This window comes from Drosophila gunungcola, unplaced genomic scaffold (genome assembly GCF_025200985.1).
Source record: "Drosophila gunungcola strain Sukarami unplaced genomic scaffold, Dgunungcola_SK_2 000001F, whole genome shotgun sequence".
Lineage (NCBI taxonomy): Eukaryota > Metazoa > Arthropoda > Insecta > Diptera > Drosophilidae > Drosophila > Drosophila gunungcola.
In genome coordinates, this window is record NW_026453197.1 from 8,650,141 (window position 1) to 8,665,838 (window position 15,698).

Below are 15,698 nucleotides of genomic sequence, written 5' to 3' on the forward strand. Positions count from 1 at the left end.
TACCGACTTTAAATTATATTTTAAAACCATTGTTACTTAAGTGCATTCCCTTTATTTGGAATCTGTTTTACAGAACATTAATTTCCATTTTAATGTGCACTTATAGAAACTGATTTAAACTAAAGGAGTTCTGTTTATAAAAAAACGATTGCTTAACTGTTATTGAAAACCATTCCTGCAATAAATTTTAAATTTCATAACTCAGTTTGTAATTTAATCTAGCATCTTGTTAGCAAAGAAGGCAGTTTTTTCCTAATCAGCACATTTCTAAATATATCAAACAATCTGAGCACGTTTCACAATCATTAATCACTTCGCATCTCAAAGTAGTTTTGGCCACCGCCAATTGGCAATGCCAACCACATCACGCTGCCATCGCTGACGGGAGTCCTTTTCGCTTTTCGTCCTCGGAAGGACGCAGCTGTTGCTCCAGGAATCTCAAGTGCATTTGAATGGCTTGCTAACTTGCCGCCTCACCGATTCGTTGGGCTGCTGTTTGCCAAAGTGTTAAATGTCATGAAGGGAATGCACAGCTGGGCCTTTGAATTTATGGAATTTTCACAGCGCATTTACATTTACTACATGCCATATTTATTATTTATGCTGAAAAGGGGGAAAACAGCCAATAGACGGGCTGACAAGACGCATTTTCCACTGATGTCTATGTCTGAGTCCAAAGTACGCTCCCTTGCCATCCGGTTTGCGCGGCATTTCCGCTTTATATTAGCAGCAAAAGTTTCTTTGTTGCTTGTAAAATATTTTATAGCTGTTGCACACACTATTTCTATATAGTTTTTAAATTTGTGTATTATAAAAACGGCCAACGGGTAAACGGGGTGAAGTTCCGGTTGCGCTTTTGCAAAGTGTAAATTGAATTAACGCCAAAAATTATGCAGCTCTAGTTGGGCATTTTATTATTCTCGGCACTCTGTAAAATGAGTGCTTTCTGAACATGCATGTCTGGCATACTAATTAAAGTTAAATTGATTTTCCGAAGCTCGGCAGGAACCCGGCTTAAAGTCTGACAATAATTTGCTGGAAGTTCATTAAAGAAGGGATGGTTTAAAGCTTCATTAACAAATTGAATTTATAGAAAATAGTCGGACGCACAAAAATGTTTTAATATGAATGGTATAAAAAATGCAGCTTTTTAAATTTAACCAAATGCTAATTCTATCTAACTCTGCTTCGCAAGAATTCTAACTATTTCATTTTAATTTTGCTAAATTTCTTAGACCCCTTGGTTCCCGAATTCCTGCGCCTTCCTAGACATAAAATATCCGGCAAAGTATGCCGAAGCAGACAGCCAGATATACAAGTCCCCGAATAACATTTCAACAACATTAATAAATTAGTTCAAGTAATTGAAACTTTGCGGTCGTTCGAGAAGAGAATGGAAAAGTTTTTTTTTTTTTTGTTTGCTAACAAAAGGACAAATGGAATTATTGTGAAAATAAGTAGGAATCGCTTTGTGACAAATCGTCGAAAGGCCCCCAAAGACGAACCTCAATTGTTGTTGACAATGCTTTGGGGAATTGATAAAAGATTATTTAATTTTACAGCCCGTTAGTCAGTGAAGCGCGTCCAGGGACCGAAAATAATTTTTCCCGAATGGAAATTTCCCACAAAAAATTTGGTCTTGAGGAGTTCTTCAGGTATCGAGTGACAAGTGACCAATTAGACTAATTCGCGCAGTCAATAAAGCCAAGTCAATTAAGCGACAGCACGACCTGCCCTCTTGTCCTTATCAATTTCCTGGAAAAACAATTAATCATTTATACGCTCATTATACTTTAAACCTGGCTAATTTCAACTTAATTTGACCCGGCCAAACGGAATACTCCAGCGAATTTTCGGGCGGGGAAATAGTCGGGCAATGGATGCGAAAGGATTTCCCCCCTTTTCCTTTCATCTCTTGGTCCATGTTTGTGGGTTTAATTGAGCTGGCTTCAATTGTGCTTGAAATTTGCACGATTAGCGGAACGTTTCGACAGGCCAGCGTACTGGAATTGAATCCGTTGCAAAGCGGAATGCCAGTTGAATGTTTTCTGGGCCACGGAATTTGCCAGGGGCGCTGTGCAATGAATCATAAGCGTTTATCGCGTAAGTTTTAATTAATTGTATATCTTACAAATTCACTTCTATATAACAAAAAATATATATAACAAAGACTTCTGTACACAAAACATCCAGAAAAATTAGCAAGTTCGGTTCTTCTCCCGCAATTACCACAATTAACATTTATGCGGGTGGCCTCAAATGGAAGAGGCGACTGGTTTGTGCTCAAAACCCGTTAGGTAATTAAGAAGAAAATTGCTAAAATTAACAAAACAGAAAAGAAAATACTAAATCGAGAGCTCCAGTGAGTTCTCCCTGGCCTGCAGGATATTTTTTTTGTTTTTGTGGGCGGCGGCAGGGTCTTAGACTGCTTAGGGAAAATTAATTAAAAATAAACATGGCACACGCTTGTACTTAAGGAATGCCAGCCAAAATAGACCGCAGGCGGCAGAGGAAAAAAGAAAAAAAGCGGAGCGGAGCGGAGAGAGCCAAAAAGACGAGGAGGAAAAACCCATATCCAGACAAATAAGAAAAATGAAAGCCGGGCTAGCCAAATTCCAAACAAAAGCTCACGAAACATTTTGCGGCCACAAATCCGAGACGATAAGAAAATAAGTAACAAAGAACAATGCAGGACAGGACGAGAGAAAGGAGGAGAGTGCTGGCCAAAAGGACCTAAGCAGGACAGAGAAAGCGCCAAGAGTATTTAGTAATTACGTCAAGGAAGCCACAGAAAGGGCGATTGGGAGGGAGATTCCCTAGCTAGGTGAAAATTGCATTAAAAATGTTCCAGTAGGGGGCACTACTTCTACTACACTGCGAGTAAATGGGGCTTATAACTATACTTTGTTCTTACAAAATTTATAGAGTAAAACAAAGCACTTAAAAAACTTTTCTGGATTTCTGTTTGCAACTTTAACATTCAATTAAATTTATTTAATTTCTTTCAAGCAATGTTATCTAGTTTTAAAATTTGTTTTAAATATTTTGGTTTAAATAAATGGGTAGGCCTTTGTTAAAAAAAGTTTTAAAGGCATTTAAGTTATGCACCAAAATTAGTTATTAAATCAACATTTCTAAGATGATAAAATGTTTCTATTTAGAAATTTGTTGTTGTGGTTGAAATGAGCCTAAAAAATTATTTTGTGAAAAACATAATTATTTTAAAATCTATTTTTTATGTGTAATAACTTGAGCATGCAAGCTTTCCAAATACGACTCGATTTTTTCACATGTTACAGTGGGAGGTGGGTGGTTAATTGGGCAAGGTGAATCGGGTGGATATACTGGAACTCCATGGGTCAGACATATGAAAACTTTAGCACTCAGGAAACAGGAAACTATTGTTCTGCGGTGTCTGCCTCTTGGCCTCCTGGTAATTGTCCGGCCCCCAAACAACACCGACCGCCCATCCAATCCGCCCACCCACTAGGTAACCCACATTTATTGTTGTTGCGGTAGGCTAGGCAATGTCAAACTGCCTGATGTTTGATGCATGCATATATCTATGTAGCTTAGTGTATATATATCCAGCTGCTTATTGTGTTCCTGGCAGGTAATTTGCTTTTAATTTGCTGGTAACTTTGACCCCCTTTTATGGGGCACTGGGAAAATGCATTTGAATTCAGTTTTCCGGGTCAAGGCAATAAAACTTACTTATTATGCTAGAAAGTACTAATACATAACAATTTTGAACTGAACTAATCCATTTTTAATACCATATTTGTTAATATAAAAACATAAGCTTGAGAAATGTTATTGTTTGCATTAAAAAAAGTATGAACTGGCCACTGTATTTTTGTTCACCGTTCATATTTGTTCTTAATGTTATTTTCTAAAAATGCAAGTAAAGGAATTTATCAAAAAAATGCACAAAAATGTTCCTTAAAATCCACAGTTAACTAAAAATGCTAGGATCTACAAGTTAATTTAACCTTGCTAGCACAAACAAATATACATGTTAAATTGATTTTAATCCACACAATATTTTACACAAGGAAGAATAAATAACTGAAAAACTTGTATGTAGAAGGCCAAATCCAAAGCCAAAAAGTAGGGGAAAAATCATTGCTGCGTTCTGCATCAAACGAGAAATATAATAAAATATTAAAACAATTCAAGAGGAAAAAACATACCAAAGGCCAAATGTTTGAGGGATATTCACAAGCCAAAAAAATGTATATATCCCAATAAGATAAGCATATTTCTAAGAGAATATTGCATGCACATTCGCAAATAACATGGCTCGGTTGAATGCGTGTAAGTGGGTGAGTCTAAGAGCAACAATATGAGCCGATTATCAGTTTAGTGGCTGAGCTTTATTATTTTAATAAAATGGATTTAAGAGAAAATAAATAAGAAACATTTATGTGTTTATTCTCTGTAAATTTACTTAATTTCAATAAATTAATTTTTGGTTATTCAGAATATAATGTTAATTTTGATAAATAAAGTTTCCACATAAATACTTGGCCATTAATTACTCTCTTGCAAAGAAAATGGCAAGTATTTGAAGCCAACTTTGACTAGCGAACTCGTTTCCATTCATGGGAAATCTGCGCTCCACTTTTAATGGAAAACTTTTATTGAACATTTTGTTTCCCCGCCAGGCTGAACAAATCAAAGCGAATTAATGCTGTCAGCTCAGAGCCAGAAATTCGTCTTTCAATAAATTGCCAGCTGCCAGTCCCCCCTGAAAATCGAAGAAAACTCCATTTAGTATTTTACCATTCCGGCTATTTGTGTCATTGAACTGCAGCAGGCAAGTGGAAATTAACGCAAGTCGCTTTAATTTGCAATTTCAATTCGTTTGGACTTATCGCCGCCCCCTTCGAATGCCATGCCTGCTGATTTCTAGACAATAAAGCAACTTCGGAGTGCATGTCGAGCAATAATATATTAAAAGGGAAAGACCCCTCGTCGTCTCGCAGAAACTCAAATCAAATAGATTCACCCTCGGCCACAAATCTTCCACCCATCAAGTCGCGTGTCCGGACCAAATTTTGGCTGGCAATCAAAACGCATTGCCAATCAATTGATTTACACAAAGCCTCTTCCCCTCCACCCCCCTGCCAAACATGTCTGATTTGGCAAATAGCTGTCATTGGGTTATCATAATGTCACTCACATCGATTGGGCAAACATGCCAGACAAGTCAATTGCAGGAAGAGACTTTGTCCTTACAACTTTCTTTGTATGCAGTTTCAAAGAATTTAAGTCCTCATTAAATTAAATAAGTTCGCATTTTAAATATTATTAATCAATAAACAGAAATATTGCAGAGCTTTAAAAATTTAAAAGAAAATCAATCAAAATCAAATTATATATATTTTTCTGTATTTGTGGTGCATTAAGTAAAAGCTTGTTTGAACAGCAGATGACCTTAGATATACCTTATTGGTCGATTTAACAACAGACGTGGTATTTAGATTAATCTATTACTTAGCTATCAAGTTTACAAGTTGCATAAGAATTTGAGCAAAGTGACAAATTGTATGGCTTAAGTTTAAGAGCCAGGCCAAACAAATTGACCGCATCTATCTTGGCTGCTGTCACCTCTGTTCACCTAATTAAACTAATGCAATCCTCGGCCGAAAATCAACAGCCACAGTGTTAAGCCAAGCCAGAGTGTACGAGTATGTTGGATCTGCTGGTCCGGACCGGATCGGACTTGCTTTTGGCCAGGACAAATAGGATAACAAACATGACAAAACAACAAAAGCCACTGAGGCGGCTGGCGAAGAAGTTCCGCAAAAGACTAAGTTAAATTTATAGGCATTGAGGGCAGGAATTCCAACTTCCGGACAAAATACACACTTACACACACACGCTCGGGGAATTCCCCAGATTCTGAGGAGTGGCAACTTCATTTCACAGTAGCAGGAACTTTAGAGAAGTTCGCTTCACCTAAACCGACGACAACGACAAGATAAAATATAAATGGTTTCGGTTTACTAGCGAGTGGGCGGACATACATATACATATAAAATATATTTGTATCGAGCGAGTACTGTGGGGAAGCGGAAGTGCCACTGATAGCCGTCACATGCTGGAGATTTACTTATTAATGCCAGTCCCGAGTCCTGGGCCGACATCCTGCTCCTTTGTTTTGTTTCGAAGTCGCTCCATTGGCCCCTATACCTTACTTTTTCGACTGCTCCTCTGTTGACTTTCGACACCCTTTTGTGTGTTTGGGACGTAATTTGTGCCCCCGAGGAGGTCGCAGGACAAAGGACATGGCAGACAGCAGGGCGCAGGCTGTTGCTTCGTGCTTTTAGTGACTTTGACAGTTTTATACGATTTATGTCATGGTAAATTAAAAATTACGCGTGCTTCCAGTCGCTCCATCTTACAAGTAAACTCTGTGCTGGCAGGGGAGGGTTAATCCCGAGGGTGGGTTAAGTCCATTGAGTGGGTGAGATTAGAAAATAGAGATATATAAAATGACATAGGGGTTGCTTGTTAATGTCTCCATTTCGTTGAGATCGGATATGTGAAATAGTTTTTATGGCCAGAGATTTATGATTATTTTGATAAATGGTTAGCATTTGCATAATGGTTGCTTGACATAAAAAAAGTTATGCATAAAACGCAGCGATTGACAAAGATTTGTTTAGAAACAAAATTTTGTATTTGTTTATTGGTAAGTAAAGTAAAATCAAGAGCCTTGTCATAGATCTCAAGCTGCTAAAACAAATCTTGAGCTTCAAATATTCAACTCAGCAATTCGTAAATCTCCTTTGCACATTTTTGCCCATTTCCAAACCCTACCGTTTTTTATTTCCCGTGAAATAGGAGCTCACAAAAAAATGTATAAAATTTCGCCAGCGAATCTGGAACGTTAATCTCTTCGTTAAACTCAAGTTATTTACAGGTCAACAAGTCAGCAGCTCTTTTCGCGATAGAAAAGGCAAAAAGGGAACCTTGAACCCACCCAGTCCTCGGTTGGAGGACTCCCCTCGGCCTAAACGACCATTTAACAGACACTTGTGTGGCCCATTTTGTCCGCCTTGCCACGACAAATTGTGTAAAAAATAAAATAGGTTGCTGCTGGTGCTGGTGGACAAAAAATTCAGAGAAAGCCGGGGAAATTTAACAAATCCTTAAATAATTTGAACGTCTGGGCGAAACACAGTGTGTGTGTGTGTTTGTGTGTGTGTGTTTGGGGGGCGTGGCAACAAGGTAACAGTATAAATTTTTACCTGTGCTCCGTGCGAGGAAAAACACGCTGGCACTGCAATTTTCACCTCTCGCATCGGAAAATGAATGCAAAAGCGAGCAAAAATCGGGAAAAAAAAAATAGAAAACCTAGTATTACACACCCTCCTCACACACACACACAAGTGAGATCGAAAAAGGATAATAAAAAGCTCATTGCAACAAATTCCTGCACAATCTCCAGTGTTAGATTAGAATCGGTAGATGGAGGTTTTTTGGGGAGTAGGTTTGAAAAGGAGACCAGACACCACATGATACGCTTGGTCTTGGTCCCCTCGTTTTTCAACTCATTCCGGAGGCCAGCATTTCAGCTTTTCCCACTTTCTTTTATTATTTAGACCAGCTTTGAGTGTGCCTCACTTTCAGCTGTTTGATCCTTGCACTTTTTCATAGCCTTTTACCTCGCATCCTCCGTTCCCTTTCAACCAACTATCTATTTTCCTTTCATTCCCTTTTCCCGTACTTGAACATTTCCCACGTTGCTTTACACTCGGGCACTTGCTCGTGGGATTTTATGAGCTTAGTTGGCGATTTAGCGATGCTTGTCTTATTTAGTTTTTAAATAAATGGCCAAGGATGTTATGTTGATTCTGGGTGTGCACTGTTAAAAAGAAGTGCCTAAAAACTTGTTGGATATTGTCTATCCGATTTTGCCTCTATTGTTTATTTATAAAGATTTAAAATGCACAATTAAGGAACTTTTGTTATTTAGAGAAATTACACATAAAAGAAATCTTATTAAGTGATTAGACATTTTAACGAATATAGCTAAATTAATGAAACAGCTCCCTTTGCATCCACATTCTCTGTGCCATTTCACGAATCTGTTCGCAATTACAGAGCGGAAAACATTAAATTGTAATGTGGCATCCCCCAAAAGCCAACCGAAAAGTGGAAAATGTGCCATTAAAAGCCAAACACCAAGGAGCAAACTCTTTAAGCGTAAACAAAAATAAAGGGGGCGGCCAGACTGTCACGGGTTTTTGTGCTTAAATTTCATAATCAACACAAAGGACAGACACAGACGCAGACAGAGTCCTGGATGTTGACGTTGAATGGATCCAGCGATACGGCTTGGTCAGAATTGGTGGCGTGGCTCTGCGAATGCAAGGACCTCCCTTCAGCTCATGTGTTGGCAGAGTGGGTCTGTGTTTGTGCAGGACAAACAAACAAGAGCAGGAGCATTCATTTTCGCTAAACCAGAAGAAGTGACATAAAAATGCATTAAGCTGAAATTGTCAACAATTTTTCAAGCCACCCCCAAAGGACGATGGAGCGAAGGAGCGAAGGATGCGATCCCCGACGCGATGGCGTCAAGTCCGCCTCAATAAACCTCCCTCGGTTTCGAAACGGGAGGCTGATAACCCCAGATGGCAGTCAAATCTGACTGAATAATGACTGCACAATGTCGAGACACTAATAGTGGTCGATGGGATCCGGGTTTGGTGGGAGTAAAAGCCTGATATTGTATTGGGTTACAGCGAAATGGGATTTTACATTTTTAGCGTCAGCACAAATTATGATGAATTTGGCGCAGCAGACATCCTCTATGATATTCTGGGGGTTGAGGTTGGAGGGTAAGTTTCTTGCTAATAGAAATTAAAATGCCAGCTGGCAGTAGTGGCCCATCTGTTGCATCAGTGTACGTGTAACTCAAAGGCCAAGCTCCATAAACTTGTACTTTGCAAAGTTTCCACTTGGCCAAGAAACTCATAGTTGCTTGCCAGTTTCTTCGTGTACACTGTGTGGTCAGTCAGGCAAATGCTGCTCTTGGCCAGAGAGTTCATGTGGAATGGAAATTATGTGCCAGTTCAGGTCATAGTACTGGCCAAACTTTCAGTTTGCTCCTTTCTAGTTTTACTCTTTTCAATTAGCTGGTTCTGTAAGTTTCCGAAATATGCTTTGTCAGAAAGTGTCATAATTTCAGCAATTATAAGTTACGAAAAGCTATGCTTAGAGCTTAATTAAATTTATTTTAAACATGGGTTTGTTCACCTGTCCAAAGGTGTCACCAAGGTTAAGAACATGTTTTTGGTCTACACCAAAGCTCAAATAATGTAAAACATTTTAAAATGGGTGACAAATATTTGAAATTAATGAAGTATTTGTCTTCACTTCTAATCTAAAACAATTTAAATGAAAGGAAAACAGAATATGATATATAGAGTCAATACATTTAATAAAATGTCAAAAATTTTCATTTAAACAAATAGATTAAGAAACTTGACCAACTAGTATTTAGTATGAAGAATAACACTAATTACTACGAAATTAGAAGAGCAAAATGTTATTATTAAATGGAAAACTAGACATCTAAATTAAGATATCTTGTTTTAAATCTGGACTTGCCCCCGAATCGATAGTTTGTCCCGTGAAATCTAATACCAATCGAAAGATGAGTCTACAAATCCGTAAAACCCCCTGACCCACTTCCCAATTCGATTATACACTGTCGCCTAATCCAACCAAGGTCCTCGGGCTGGACAAAAGTAACCAAGCCGCAGAGCAATCTGTTAACTGAACCGACACTTGGAGCACACATCCCATCTGGCGATGGCCGGGTGTAAATCAGAGCGCTGCTGGACATTTGCTTGACACTCCGGAGTACTGGAGTCTGGTCGGCACTTCTTAATATATGCCATGCATGTTGCATAAACAAGATTTAAACAAAAGGCAGCGTCAGAGGCAAATATTTGCCGCCGCGTGTCGCCAACAATGAGGTTGGATGCTCTCCAAGGATTTGCAGCGTGGGGTTTTGGCCAGGATGGTTGGCCATTGCCAGGGATGGCCTGCAGAATCTGCCTTTTCACTGCCTTACTGCGATGTCGAGTGCGGTCTCGTTTTTACTTTGTGTGCCACTCACGTTGTGCTCGTTATTCATATTTATTGCACACGTTGTGGGGACGTAGTTCCGCCTCCTCCGGAGTAGTCCTTCGGGACTTCCCCCCCTTCTTGTACCCCCTTGCACCCGCTGGTAGCCCGACAAATGGCCGGGTTGCATGTGCATTGTCCTTGCGAAACGGAGGATCGGGGATAGGAGGTCTCATAGGCGTGCTCCTCGTGTCTGGCTGTAAAAACTTTGCAATTACAGTTATTTGATGGGATTTACAAAGCACCTCCCACACGGTCGTGCTCGGCTGGCTTGTTTGGACATTCATTTGCCGCCGGATTGTTGCAACCTTGTCTATTTAGTGTGGCATGAAATGGAGGCCACAGACGGCAGAAGGCGCTAAATGACAGTGGAGCAACCAGAAAGTCTAACCTAATGAAAGGGAATTGAGTTGCAGTCGGGGGAAATCGCTTCATAATGGCTTCTTTGCTTGTCTACCTAGGTAGAGTGGGGTCTCAAGGGCAGTGCCATTGGAAAATAGCAGAGTTTTCCGAAATGAAGTGGCGCTTGGGCTATGACAGGTTGGATATGGCTACAAGTTGTGGCATCCGTGAAGGAAATCGTTATTCAAACAAGTCCTACATGCATAAAATCAAACAGTCCTACAAATACATAATTGGTTTTAAAATTCATCCAAAATATAAAACCCCTGAGGCCTGCCATGAACAATCCAGAATTTCGACCCTGCTCAAATTATAAATGTGTGACAAACGTTTGATGGCCTCTCTCAGCCGCGTTACATTTTTTACGACAAGAGGATAAATTCATTTTTAATTTCATCTCACATAATCAGGCTACAATTTATTCATATTTTATTGGGGAAAAACAATAAATGCAAACAGGTGGAATGGAGCGGGTTGAGCACTCATGGGCCGTTTTTGTCCTTCGCTCGCTATAAACTGATTTATAATGCCAAGCCAGGACCTAAAAACGCCATGGCAATAAAACGGGAAATCAGCCATACGTACAAATGTCAAAAATATCCCAAAATATGTATATTTATAAATATGTGTGGATGAGACTCTGTGTGAGCATATTGGTATGTGAATGTTCAGTCAGTTAGAGATTTGTGGCATAAAACCATGCCGAAAGCCATGTCAATACGTGATCAGACTAGATATTAAAAATGCCCAATATTTTGTATATGAAATGGTCGATATTAAATTACTCTTTCAAAGAAATAAAATGATAAAATAAAATTAATTTGTGTTCTGATACTTACATATTTTAATAATATATAAGATATATTGCTCTAACATTCGTAAGTTACAATTATTAAATTAAAATCTATTACGTGAGAAAGTAAAAACAACTAGTCATTTACCTGCTTATTTGCAAAATTAAACTCAAATACAAATTCTAATACCCAGTTCAAAATTCAGCTTAGCGACTCACCCGAAAGGGTATAAGCCCATCTAAAATATCGTGGGAATTGTCGAGTCAATAAAATCCGCTTGGGATTTATTTAATAAAAACTCCCAATAATAAAACACAAAATGCGGGTAATAAATTATGCACAACGCCGTAAACCAAAACGAAGACACAAAACAACGGCTGCAAAAAAATTAAATTGATAATAAAATAAAAGCAAACAGTGAATTAAAAATGCGAAAAGCGATGATTTTTTTATCGCCGTCAGTTGATTTCTATTAGGCACGGCCCACGGGACTTGTTTGTTCAGTCCCTTTTCGCTGAAAGCATGGCAGCTTTAAATAATTAAGTATAATTGTTGGAAGATTGTTTTTCTGAATTGGCGTGTTATTGTTTCATTTCAGAGCTGACCGAGGCCCTGAAAGATGTCCGGGTACGAATTCCACACGCAGTGCGACGCAGCGAAAAGGCCATTCTGAAATGCTTCTACGACATCGAGGATGACAGCCTGTACTCGGTGAAATGGTATAAGGGCAGGCGCGAGTTCTACCGGTACACTCCCAAAGAGACGCCACCCATGAAGGTCTTTCACTTTCCAGGTGTCAAAGTGAGGGTAAGTGAAAAACTATTATATTAAAATCATCATGAATTAAAAAAAAGCATTATATATAATAAGCATATTTTTATTAAATAATAATTAACTCTCCTTGGTTGTTCTCATTATATATACTTTTTAAGAGAACATTTTAAATAGGTATAGTTTTTCAAAAAAATTGTTATAGGCATTTAATGCCAATTCGTTTATAAAATAATGTGAAATTACCTGTCATTTCTCTGAAATTTTTCATTATACCATTATACATTTATACATTTGTTATTTATTAATTATTATTTATAGCTATTATGAATCTGATTGATTTAATTGAATCCCTTTTTTGCCAGTTCTAGATCACACTTTTATATTTGGTTATCAACACACACCAGCCTTTCCAATATATTTGAAGTGGGAAACTATATTATTGCCATAGATTTTTATTTTAGTTTTCCCATGCCATTTGAAAAGCCAATAAAAGAGAGGACGAACAAGGCAAAAAATCGAAGCCAAATAAATTAAACTAAACTAAACTAAACTAAACGGGTTGCGGCTTTAACAATGTAAAACATTTGCATTTCCAGGGCATTCAAATCGAACGAAACGCTACAGTTAACAAGGAGGGGCAGACACATGTGAAATTTCAATGCGCAATCAAATCAAAACACGGTTTTTAACTTCCGCTTCATGGCAGTTAGAAGCCGGAAAAACAGAAGCCCACATGCAGGCACACGTGTGCTGAACTTTTGGATTCCCTTTCGGGTCTTGAGCTTTCTTTTTTTGTAGTTCCAAAACGCGTTCGAGGCAGCCTGCAATATTTTTCAATAAATATTGGCATTTTTAAATTGGTTTAAAAATTATTCAGGCGTATAAAGAAACACGTTGGCATTTTATTTATTTGCTTACTGCTTTTGTGTGTATCCGTATTTTTCATTCAAATTTCTGTTTCCAACTCATGTGACAAAAAAATACCAGAAAAAAAAATTCCTTTCATTTGAAGAGATGCTTTATATTGAAAATGGTGAAAATAGCTGGGGAATAGAATTGTTTGCCTCCAATAGAGAAAAAAAACAAGGAAATAGCGGAAATATACAATATACAATATACGAAAGGGTTACAAAAATGTTGACAACGGTTTTAAATGCTTGCGAACGAATATATTTTTTGATGTGTGGAAAGTTCAAAGGCAATATTTACTATTTCCAAAATTTTAAAAAGATTCGCAACTATTAAAGAACTATTTGTTGCAAAACAAGTGCTTTTACTTAGATTAGTACAAATATTTGAGCCTAGAAATCATAGGAGATAGTTGCCGCTCTTGCGTAGCAATTCATAGTTAATAAACGGCATACAAAATCATTATTTATTTAGGGAAGGCTGAAGAAAATATATATATATATATATGTATATATCCAGAGACCAAAAAGAACTTAATTATTAAAAGCCCCCATTAAATATGTGTCAAAAGAATATCTATGGAAACCGGAAGTAATCCAACGAGATACGTTTGTTGAAAGTTTTCATCGGGCCAACAAGAGCGATATGTATAAATAAATATGGGTATATGTATGTTCTGGACAGTAAGAAAAAAAATGCCCAATTTTATTTCATTCTCCACTCACAGCACCTGTGTTTTTGTTAACTTTTTTGCAGCGCGTGTCCTCGAACGAGAGCCAAGTGGTGCTCGACGCGGTAACAATGGCTACATCCGGTAAATACAGTTGCGAAGTATCGGCGGATGCGCCCTCATTTCATACATTAATAGCGGCAGCAGAATTGGAAGTTATTGGTAAGTGAAAAATGCAGTCCCATAAATATAAGTAACGAAACATTTCCGATTACATCTGGGAAGGCGAACTGAATCTGGTCGATTTAATTAAACAGTTCTGTAGAAACTTTAAGTTTTTGAGTGGAGATATTTAAGCAATTTGAATCTTCCAAAAATTTGAATGCCCAACTAAATTAATTTTCAGTTCGAGTATTTCACTTGTCGAAAAGAGCCCGAAAAGTTAAGTTTCGCCCGAGGCGGAGTCAAAGACAGAGACAAACTTGCCAACTTGACCAACTGTCGTATTCAATTGGCCGGATCAAAGTCCTTCCAACCCGGCTCGAAATACTTGTGTGAGGATTGTGGATTGTGGACATAAAACTTAAAAATAAACTCCAAGTTCGAATGTTTTGGCAGTTAAGCAGACAAAATACAAACAAATTTGAGGGTAAACGAGATAAAGATGGAGACATTTAAGCCGGCAAACAAAGTGAAGGCCTTGGGAGCAAACATTTAGCCAATGCCAATGAAGACGGTCAATAAACTGCCGAACTGACTGTGTGGGTTGTGTGGACGGATAGGTTGGGTAGGTAGGATATTTTGACGTAGGTGAGCTCAAATTGGCTTGACAAACTTTTGAAAGTGTCTATTTCATGTTTATGTGTTTCATGTAGGCGGATGTGTGTCTTTCGATTTCCAATCTGAATTTCAAGGATAATAGACAGCAGGAGAAATTAGCTTTTTGCAGAAGGTATGCCTGAGAGTGCTGCACTAAAAAATATGTAACAATGTTTTCAAAATTTATTTTTTGATAAGAAAAATAGATAAATCAATTTGCTGATCAAAACAAAAATAAATATTACTTAATTCAAAATAAATAATAATAATAAATAAGATCAAAATAAGCCCAAATCATTTTATTGTTTATGTGGCTCCACCTAATTAATCAGATTTAAGGATAATTGATTTGACTAAATAATTATCTTTAAAATAGACTGAATATTGAGATTTTTTTTGTTAAGTGTCCGACTTCAAATTTTGTAGATGGGCTTTGGGTCCGTCGCTCGAAATTAAAATTCCAGCCTTGTAGACCTGGAGAACTCGTAATTATTTCAATTATGAAATGTACCTCGACAAACACAAAACTCTCACACAGTCGTCGGGAATTGATTGCCACACACACACACAAATACGCAGAGACGCACACCCACTTGGCAATCGCAATTGACAGGACGACAGGTTGGGTCAGAAATTCAGGCCGGATTCTGGTTTTTCGTATGCCGCAGAGTATCAAAAATATAGTGACAATCGATCCGATTTACCAGTGAACTGATGCCATCTCTTTTCCCCTATTTTTCATCTGTTTTTTCCTACAGAAACACCGCACAATGCGCCATTCATATCGGGAATACGTCCTCGATATCGGGTCGGCGACATATTGCGAGGTAATTGCACATCGCGACACTCGCGGCCGGCGGCCAATCTCACATGGACAGTGAATAATGAAGAGGTGAGTGTGCCTACGCCCCCCTCCCCCCATTTTTAACCAAAACCCCATTCCCCTTCACCAATGAATGCGCCCGAAATTTGCAAACACAATTTTCTTGTTTTCAAGCGTTGGCATCTGCCGGGAATTTATGCGTCTGCTTTTTGGCGAGGGGGCTTGGAGGGGTTAAGGTCCCCCTGTAATTACCAGAAAAACACACGCGTTTGCAGAGATCAACGCAATGGTGACACGCCCCCTTGCATAACCCTACATTATTCCGCCCCTGCAGGGAGCGTCAAATTTTAGGTGTAATTTT

General features: G+C 38.3%; 1 protein-coding gene across 3 annotated transcripts in view; it reads left to right on the plus strand.

Moving 5' to 3' along the window:
- LOC128262513 (uncharacterized) overlaps positions 1–15,698 on the plus strand; it is a 34,198-nt gene that overhangs the window by 14,496 nt on the left and 4,004 nt on the right. For 2 of the 3 annotated variants that reach the window (XM_052996816.1, XM_052996817.1), the window contains exons 3-5: positions 11,941–12,149; positions 13,782–13,917; positions 15,273–15,406. In XM_052996816.1, the coding sequence (XP_052852776.1) occupies positions 11,941–12,149; positions 13,782–13,917; positions 15,273–15,406 (479 nt within the window). The remainder of the gene's footprint in view (positions 1–11,940; positions 12,150–13,781; positions 13,918–15,272; positions 15,407–15,698) is intronic. The other variant, XM_052996818.1, reaches the window with a different exon arrangement.